The sequence below is a fragment of the Alosa sapidissima genome, chromosome 23, assembly GCF_018492685.1.
Source record: "Alosa sapidissima isolate fAloSap1 chromosome 23, fAloSap1.pri, whole genome shotgun sequence".
Classification (NCBI taxonomy): domain Eukaryota; kingdom Metazoa; phylum Chordata; class Actinopteri; order Clupeiformes; family Clupeidae; genus Alosa; species Alosa sapidissima.
This window is the reverse complement of record NC_055979.1, coordinates 17,171,148-17,181,147: the sequence shown is the minus strand read 5'-3', so window position 1 is coordinate 17,181,147 and position 10,000 is coordinate 17,171,148. Positions and strand designations below refer to the sequence as shown.

The following is a 10,000-nucleotide window of genomic DNA, read 5'->3' as shown; positions in this document are numbered from 1 at the left end:
GCCATTACATAAGCTGTTGCAAAACTAAAAGGCCCGGTCCTGCTAAAAAATAAGAGACTAGCTGGTTGTCAGCCTAAAGACATGTCTTTTGTTTTGTCTTTTGATGATCCCTTATTAAGATTTTGCGAACAGACGTCACAGACAAGCATACATAAACAAACATAGATGCACTCGTTCACCCCTGTGTTGTTTCCACAGCCTTTATTGATTCAAGTTATCTAATTATGCGCTAAAGATGCAAGGTAACACAAAAAGAACATGGTTAGAGAACATGAGCTCAAATAATCTATCCTCTCTTCTCCCATTCTATCCTTTTTCCTTCAGTCTTTCAAAACCCAGCCAAAGTGTAACAATACTGCCCTGTACAAAACACTGACAGATGATGACCACTTTATGTCCAACCAGCCTATAACACTCAGCTCCACTACCATATTTGACTGTATTACACCCTGCTGGCTCAGCAAAGTCATCCTGTCAGTGTATACCCCCAACAACCATAAGCCAGCGGATTTCCGATGCACTATATTGTCTAACAAGTTCTCAGATAATGAAAACGGGCAGAATGCCAAGTTTAGGCATTCCATGCCTACTGGGGATATGATGGGGGTTATGCAAATGAATGCCTAGCTTTTGTGCATTTTTTCCCCATACAGCTACCTCATATAGCCTACCTGATCATCAATCAATATATTAGATCAATAATAAAATAAAACATGACAAAATATTTCTGATTTAAGCTCCAACACAACCTTCACCTATACCCACACTATGGGCTATGCTTGTAAATCCATTGGAATAATTACATTTCCAATGGTAATGATTAGCTAGAGCGATTACAGTAATATTAGGTCTATTGCTACTGTTGTTTGCAACAGCATTATGACTACAATTAGTTCATGCTCTGGTAGGAATACCACCACGGGGTAAACTATTTCAAATAGACTTCGATTTCTACTCTTTTCAAAAACAAGTCCTGAGAATAGTGTGCCTTTGTATCCTCAGAAACGTTTGAGTGGAGCATTGGATTTGTGTCCACTGTGTGCAGCTATTCCACAATATGTGGTCTGTAGTCTGCTGTTGACAGTTTTATGTCCAGTTCAAGATTTCATCAATCCGTAAATTCACAAACCATCTCTACACTTACCTTGGCCTTTATTTACAGCATGGAAATCAAACCCAGCAAGGAAATCAAATTAGAAATAGGCTAATGTGTAGACACGTGCAATCGATAAATATTAGCAATCGAGAATTTGAAGCAAATATAAGCTCTAGCAAGTGTACAAGTTGAAAGTATTCAACCCTCGCCTGCACAAGATAACACAGATGGCGATCTGGTCAGAGCAGGCGAAACGAGACAATAGTTCCAACTACGGCCACCAGAGGCAACAGGATGCTCCAGGGTAGGCTTAGAGCAAATTTATATTTTTAGGGTTTTACAATTGCATAATTTTCACATCGTGGATTTGTACAATATTTGTAAACTCTTCGATGTTTGAGTGTTTTTTCTTTTCTTGTTGGTTCAAGTATTAGTGAAAAAAGAAAAAAAAAACATCCTTGACAACGGTAGGTTTGTCTATAAATAATAGACATCTAGGTGGTGAGATGTCTGTGTCATTACCACTGATGAGATAAGCGCAGTAACTGCTACTTCTGCTGTGGCAACTGACAGCCACGTTCACGTTGAAAACAGAGCACGCGGCTCTCCATGCTTGCGGACGACGCTCTGGCTGTGACTGAGCCGGCGCCACTGCCTCTTGATTTATATAGCCCACTAAAAATAGCTCACCTTTCAGCGCTATGTATGGTGTGATTGACAGAGCCAAACAGCCAATAGTAGCAACGAAACTAATGTGACTCCGCCTAAATACAGATTTTAGCGCCGCCCTAATTGGTCGCAAGCAAAGTCATCAACCCCATTTACCTTATATGGTTACGTGCTGAATTGACTGACAAGTATACACGCCCCCAAACCTCTCTCCGTCGCTGCCCCCCTCCGAATCGCCCCCCTTGGCTCGCACTGGCTACGAAGTCGGCGAGCTCTGCTTCTTGCTTGCGATGAAGTAGAGCAGGGGACGAGTACCTGGAATCTAGCAAGATTGCAATTTTGAAATGCGGATAGCCTGTTTGATGGACATTTTGTGAGAGAGCTTGCATCCTACTCTCAAGACTGAAACCGCAGCGTGCCAACTAACGCGTACGGACTTGCACGTCCAAGTTGTTACACAATTTACAGATATTGTTTTCCTTAATTACATAGTTCATATTTTCCATTTTTTTATGTAGCTCACACAGTTTTATTGCATAGGATTGGTCATATCGGATCTGAATGGTTTTTGACGTATTTGATCAAGCGAAAGTGGATTCTCTGTATTGTGGATCAAAGTCGCCAAATAGCACGTCGACCAACAACATGGATGTTTTGGCGAATTACAGTATTTTCCAGGAACTCCAGCTTGTCCACGACACTGGCTACTTCTCTGCGATGCCGTCCTTGGAGGAGAACTGGCAGCAGGTGACTTGTGATTTTTTATAACGTTACTGTAGCTCCTCTCCGTTAAAATGATTGAAATTGTTGGCAGCATCTTATCTTGTAGTTACTGGCTGACAGCATCAACTTCAACGCATCGCTGCTGCCTCTAGATGCTGAAAAGTAGTAATGATTCTCCTGCTATGTTACAAAGTTTCGGATACACTGTTTACAGCAGTAGCAGACATATAGTCGAAGTTAAATTGACTGACAACGGCTGGCTTTGTAGTGTTTGCGTTAGCACAGTGGGAACTAAAGCCAACATAACAAATCGCAGAGTTTTCCTTCATGTGTAATTTGATGACAGCCAGTTATTCGTATTTAAAAGGAGCTACGGGCATAAGAGCGTATTCTTTCCCTATTGAAGAGAGATGCGAGTGGGACAAAAAAGAGGATTTAAATAATATAAAAACAGACGTGCTCTTTAATAATACATTTTCTGCTGTCGGTTTCCTTAATGTTTTCAACCTCTCAATGGGAAAAGAGACTCCCATTTGCTATGCATAATATAAGCGCAGCTGCACGAATGTATCAGAGCGATAAGCGCCGTTGACGGAAATGTCCTGAATGATGCTGCTAGAACAGGGACTTGTCTTGTGATCCCATTAATAACTCAAAGTCTATCTTTAAGAAATCCCATGGAAGTCAAGTAGTCAGTTGTCATTTGCCGGCTCTTGCTCAAAAGCCTATTTAATCCAGCGTTCATTCTTTAAAATGAAGCCATGCGGACCAGACAAAGCACATTGGCATCCACATGGCCATGCGCTTACGCTTACGATAGCAGCCATTTCTCTCTTAAATGTATGATGCGCAGCGAATTTACGTAAGTCTTAGATTCAGATATCTTTTAAATCAAAGCTATATAAGTGGGAAGAGGAAAATAGTTTAGTGTTTTGCAATCCATGTGATACGTGTCAGGATCACCTGAACCACAGTATATTGCAAAGATTCGGTGAAGATATTGGGTGGCTTTCAGGCAAAGAAGTGATCCAAGAGGTTATTGCGCATACTGTTAGATCTTAAGGGAGAGCACGATGACTACTTGCATCCCTGCTCTCCTGCCGTAGCATCCATCTCGACCATGCTGCACGTAGCCTACGGTGCGCATGGTTAATTGATGCCGGCGAAAATTCTTGATGAACCCTTGGCTTCTGTCATGGTTGATACACACAAATACAGCCTTCTCCAAGCTGCAGCGTGTCATTACCTCAGGCTATTTATGGTACAGGTGAACCTACTATGTGCCCCATCTAGGGCATGCTGGCTGCCCATCAGGATCTGTGTTGTGTAACAGTAGCCTACATTCCCGTTTTGTCTTTATCAATCACTGAATAATCAAAAATGTCGAGTTTTCCTCCGTGAAATCAGAAGTGACCATTAATGACTGAGTGCCTCTTTGCATCAGACTGCAAATTGATGATGTTGCTGAGCATGTCCAAGAAACTGTGGCAAACAGTCAAGGAGGGCTGGCTGGGCTCTGGATCAGTGGGAGTGTGTGTGTGTGTGTGTGTGTGGGACTGAAAGACCTTTCATATGAAGCTGTAGGAGTTGGACCATGGACTTGCGGTAGCCTCGTCTATGAATGGGGGACGTGTGGAGGTGGAGAGGCTTGACATCATTAAAGCTGATCAGTGCACAGCGAGGCTGGAGAAACTGGAAAGGGCCACATCGGCTGCCTGTGGGGCAGAAAATATTGCTTTGAACAGCGTAAAACGCCTGCGTTTGTGTAGGGGGAAGAGAGGAAAATAGGCCATGACACTATGGATGACTGGTGGAGGAAGGGGGGTGGGGGTGCCCTTACACATCAACACACCCCCCCCCACCCCCATAAAGGCCCTGATGCTCCTTCCACACAGTAGTGTGTGTGTATGACTTGTCGGTGAGGCCGAGATCTTTCTCGACCTGAAAGGAGGGAACGCTTCCACCGCCGCTTGTGGCAAGACCGATTGTTGTGTCTGCGGACGGCATGAATCAGGCTGCAAAAGTAGTCGGTCTGTGAGGGAGGTGATGTTCACGTTCGGCCTGGATGCAGCTGCTGGATGGAGCTGCTGCCAGTGGGCTGTCTCCACGCAGGCTCCAGGATAAATATGTCTTTAGGGGCCATGACGCATGCTCTGTTGAGCCAGAGGAGACAGGCAGGTTTGTTTTTTGCGCCCCAAGTCTACTCTGCGCCACCCTCTAACAAACAGAGGATGTCTTGCTGTGCGTGTGTTATCGGGGACAGTGGGAAAGGTTATGTGGAAGAGTTGTGTGTGTGTTGTGTGTGGGAGGGGGTAGGGGGAGGCTTGAGGAGCGGGATGACCCTTCTTCCATCAGCCCAGGCCGAGCACAGGACAAAGGAAATGCGTACACTTGAGGAAGTGTTGGTCTGGTGAGATACTTGTCAGTATTTTCAACAAACACTCTAAATATAGCCCTAACCCAAATACGGTCCCACACTAACCCTAACCCAGATACTAATCGCTGCCTGGCTCGCAAGTGAAGCCTTTAACACATTTCTCCCAGAATGCAACACAATGGGATAATTGCCGTGTTATTTAGTTACAACAGCTTTACATGCAGCCAATTACACACAAAGAAAATAGGATAGCGTAGCAAACACAAATCAGTTTTAACCACTTTTTTTTTTCAAAACCTTGTCTGGTTTAGTAGGACAACTGGTGTGTGGACTGTTCTTATAAGGAAAAGCTAAAAGAATGCCACCAAGAGGGTTGTGAGGTGACATGGGAAATGTGTGGGTTGTCTGATCTGGGATCTGCATTTTGTCTGCCGCTGACAGGCGTGCTTTGCTCTGAGTACACGAAAGAATATGAAAACTGAGCAGTTTTGTCCCCCCCCCCCCCCACCACCACCATCATCACTACCACCACCACCACCACCACCACAGCCAATCCCTGCTGATGATTTTTCTGGGGGTCTCAAAGGGATATGGTGCCTCATTTCGACTGTTGAAGACCGTGTTTGTCTCGCTGCATCTATTTTGGGATTTTCAGGAACTTGAAACATCTTTTTGTTCTTGTTGCTTCGATTTCAGCTGCTGGGTATTTTTAGACTCGGCACGGCATGGGGCTCAAATGCACCTTTCCTAATCCTGCAAGGAGAAATATAGGGAGGAGGGAATGGTGGAACAGGCAGGATTATAGAAGAAATCCAGGTGTGATATTTTTCTCTCTCTCTGTCATTGGTGGCACAGTTTGCAAACCGCAGTTCTTCCTGCTTACAGGTTGCAATAAATTGGAATGTTTTTTTTCCCCTGGACTTTTCAGGTTTTAAAAAACATCTTCAGTAAGCCACAGACTAAACCACCTCATCAAAATTGCTTGCCAAATTTCAGTGGGCCGTATTGCATATATTTGTGAAAGAAAATGTGGTATGTTTGATTACGTAACAAAGTATTTCTAATATTATATGACCGCCTCCTCCTCCAAACATCTCTTATTTCATTTCCAATTGAGCCGCCACATTCCTCCGTGAGTCACGGTTTCTGTCCCACAAACATCAGCAGTCATCAAAAGCCTGGGGTTTAGCTGTCTAGGCACCGTAAGCAGCCATATGTAGTAAGCCTGGCTTGGCTCCTATGCAGCGCTTCTGCAGAGCCTCAGATGTGGGAATTGACAGGACAGTGAAGTGAATCGCCGAGGCTGCACATTCTCCTCCGCAGTGTCTCATTGCACAGCCCACTGCTCCCCAAAAGTGAAGAAACAAATAGAGAGAAGAGAGAGAGAGAGAAAGTGAAGAGAGAGAGAGAGAGAGAGAAAATAATTCTCTCTCAGGATAGAAGAGAAGAAAAATGCAATTCTGTTTTTTTTTTTTTCTTCTCCAAAATGTCTTCGGCAGTGTCAGACCCCAGAGTGGCCCGCCTCGTTTGCGTGCCCCACAAAAACCCGCTGCCCGGGCCGCAGCCAACTGGCCGCGAGGGTTCAAGCGTTAGCTAACGCAACGCCTCCCTGTTGAGTCCTATCCAGCTGAACGCGTTCCCATTACTGTAGGCGATGACTGCTGGGATGGCTGTTATGTAATTCTCAGTAGGGCCCAGCTGCTTTCTCACACAGTGGTTATGGGAGCAGGCGAAAGAGCACCACCACCACCACCACACTTTCCTTCGCTCCATCTAAACTCACTCCGAGCCAAGCGCCGTGAAATCTTAAAGACTTTTCCGGATAGCTATGGCCATGTTCCCATACGCTGTAAAAAGGGCAATAGCCAATGGAGGAGCTAGACCGTACGGGTCATTTGAGTGGGGAAGTCCTCTTCAGGTCAGCCAAGCGTGTTTTTTTTTTTTGTAACTCTCTGTTTTCTCCTTCACCATCTTCACTGGAGGGTTTGATTTAAAACATGCCGGTTTTGTCCTCTGGCTGGCTTCTCACTGTGTCTCCCTGCTTCTTTCTGGGACGTTCTCTCATCCGTCACGTCTGCAGAGTGGGAAATGGAAAGAAGTGCTGGACAGAGAGAGATGACCATCAAAGATTCTTTTTTTTCTTACAGAAATCAAATCTTCACCTCTGGCCGCATAGTGCAACAGAAACAGAAACCTTTTCTATGTTTTTAAACATTGAAATACACATCATGAAAAGGCTGGGTGGGAAATAGAAAGTGATGTAACATCCTCCATCACTGAGGCAAGATTCTCAATAATTTCCCCTAAAACTCCCATTATGCTTTTAATAGCAGGTTTCACAAGTGTATGAACTGAATGCCAAGTGCACTACACAAACTTGATGGTACAACCCTAATACTTTTTTCAAAGATCTCTCCCGACACTGACACGCATGGCAATTCAGTCATCCCTTGTATTCTATTTACTTTATCAGCTTCATCATTAAATCCTCTTGTTTAGCATAGTTTGCTATGTTGTCTCCATTAACGACAGTAGAGCAGTGCGTCAAAATAATCACTTTGCAGATTATTACACATCAGCTCACAGATAAGATTAAGGCTGACAACCATCCGTAATTGAAAACGACAAAGGAACTCAGAGACCCGTCTCCTTGAGGTGGCGGGCGAATCGCAGATGAAATTGCTCGGCGAGATAATCATCTTGCACCGCCGCCATGTAGATCCTGCCTGATACATCGTGACACACAGTTCCCGGAGAAGAGGTAGAATGGGTGTAATTAATGAAGTGGCTATAATTAGCTAGCAGACAGTACTCTCCTTCATATCTTCGCACCCTCTGTTCGAGCAGGTATGCCGCACGCCTATGAGGGTGCTAAAATGACGGATAAGAAGTTTTTGCTTGAACTGAACTGTCGGGGAGGAGGCTATTTTTGGGGCAGCTGCCATTCTGTAGGCCTGTGTGACATTTTAGGAGTGCAAGCTTTGTGCACTGCGCAGGGTGTTTGTGGCCAAGGCTAGCCGACTGCATAATGTTGGATAACAGTTACAGTTTATTTTAAAGAGAGGAAAAACTTCATTAATTAGGCTGCCCATGCAATATTTATAATATGTAAATTCGATTACAGCTCAGTATTAAACTGTCTTGGGGCTGCATGGCACCGTCGTCGACGGCACTCTCGCTATCCAGACACAGCGAGTGTTTTGACAACCGGAGCGGTGAGTTTGTGCAGACAAAATGGAGACCCCCCTCCACCCAACCCCATGACTCAGACACGTCACCAGCCATGTAATCGCCGTCACCACAGCCCCTTGGCATCGCCGAGCGGGAAAAAAAAAAAAAAACACTGTCCTTTTTTATTTTATTTTTAATTTTTTAATTTTTTAAAAATCCCATCATGCTCGAAGAATGACTGCCAGGGTCACCTCCTTAACAATGCTTATGCTGACCTAGAGCAATCCAATTAAGATCATACACCAGGCTGTGCAGAATGCCCCCTCTCCCGGACCTTGGACTCGTTAATCAAGCCAGGAGCAGATGATTGCCGGTGATGGGCGCCACGTTGAAGGGTGATGAAAAGGTTAGGGTTTGATGAAAGAGAGGATGGGAGACGATGCATTCATTTGTCGAGGAGGCTTCAGGAGTGACTGTCAGCGCCCCAGACTGCGGAGAGAGAGACAGAGAGAGAGAGAGAGAGAGAGAGAGAGAGAGAGAGAGCGGAGGAGGGTGATCGGAGGAGGGAAAGCATCTTTATGTATGAGTCTCGGCGTCTTCGAAGTTGACATGTGCAGTTGCAGCACTCAAGGCTTTGATTAACAAGGCGACGGTAGCTAGTCATTTTTCTTGCACCGGCATACATAGCTTGGCAATGACTTTTGCATCATTTGAGCAGAAATTGGAAATGCTACAGTGCTTTACAGGAGTGAGACAAGGTATTGTAAGGGGGGGAAAAATAGCACTTTTTATAAACGCTGATTTATTTTAGATTTGCCGCTGGGATTTCTTCAAAACTAGCTAGGCCTGTAATGACTTCTTCTTCTACTTCTTCTAACTTTAAGAAATCTTAGAAAAAAAAAACTTTTAAAACGATGTTTCCAACACATACCAAAACTTTTTTTTTCAGGAGGCTTCATACCACTGAAACTTTTTTTTTTTTTTTTGAAATCGTATTTTAAAAATGCTCTACGTTCACCGTGGTAGCACAGTGCAACATCAGCCAGGTTCTCTAAAAACAGTGGTTGCTAGGTAACCCTGTTTGTGCAGCCGGCGTGTTTGCACTTACTTGTTTGTTTTGGTGTCGCTCAAGGGCACAAGGTCCGCCCACAGGTCACCCGAAAAGCCTTGCATTTTCAGCAGGCCTTTTTTCTTTTCCCTGGTGCCCTCTGTGAAAGTGTCCTTCCAGTGACAATCTGTGCTTGGTAAACACTGAAGGTTGTTGTTTTTTCCCCTACTGACAGCTTCATCTGTCTCTCTGTATGAAGCCGGATGATTTTGGCACTCTCTAAGGACTTTGCGGATCGCTAGCAGGTCGCAGAGAGCGGGTCCACAAGACACAAGATGAAAGAGGGTTCAGACAAAAAAAAAAAATACACAATGTGGTTTAAGATTTTTTTCCCCCTCACACTTTGTCATTGACTTAGAACACAATAAAAATGTACATGTGCCACCCACCGGAAACAAAAGGCAGTGAAGCATTGATTTCCATTTTTATCTAATTGTAATGAATTCAAATCTAATTTAGATAACTCAATACCAGCTCGTTGCTTACTACAAATATTTTTCAATGAATTAATGGAATGGGTACGGATTCATTTAGCGCGCCCGAAATTGAATTGACCTCAGCATGCGGAACGCAGCTAAAGAGACAGACTCCTCACGCAGGAGAGGGAGCACCACTGGTTTGTGTTGTGTAACATGGCAGAGATGGGGTGGGTGGGGGCGAGTGGGTGGGAGAGGGGAGGGTGGAGGCACTGGTGCGCTTCACAGCAGAAGACACTGAAGGCTAGCATGCGAAGTGTGTCGTGGGGTTTACATTTCAGGACACTCAGCATTTCCTGGCCTCCTTCGTGTGTGTGTGTGTCTGTGTGTGTATGTGTGTGTGTGTGTGTGTTTGTGAGTGCCCTCAACCGTTGCATATA

At 44.7% G+C, this 10,000-nt stretch overlaps 1 protein-coding gene across 1 annotated transcript in view; it reads left to right on the top strand.

Annotated features, from left to right (window-relative positions):
* The first annotated feature begins 1,998 nt into the window (after positions 1-1,998).
* klf7a (Kruppel-like factor 7a) overlaps positions 1,999-10,000 on the top strand; it is a 36,563-nt gene continuing 28,561 nt past the window's right edge. The window contains exon 1 of the mRNA XM_042081074.1: positions 1,999-2,512. Coding sequence (XP_041937008.1) covers positions 2,327-2,512 — 186 coding nt within the window. The 5' untranslated portion in view covers positions 1,999-2,326. The remainder of the gene's footprint in view (positions 2,513-10,000) is intronic.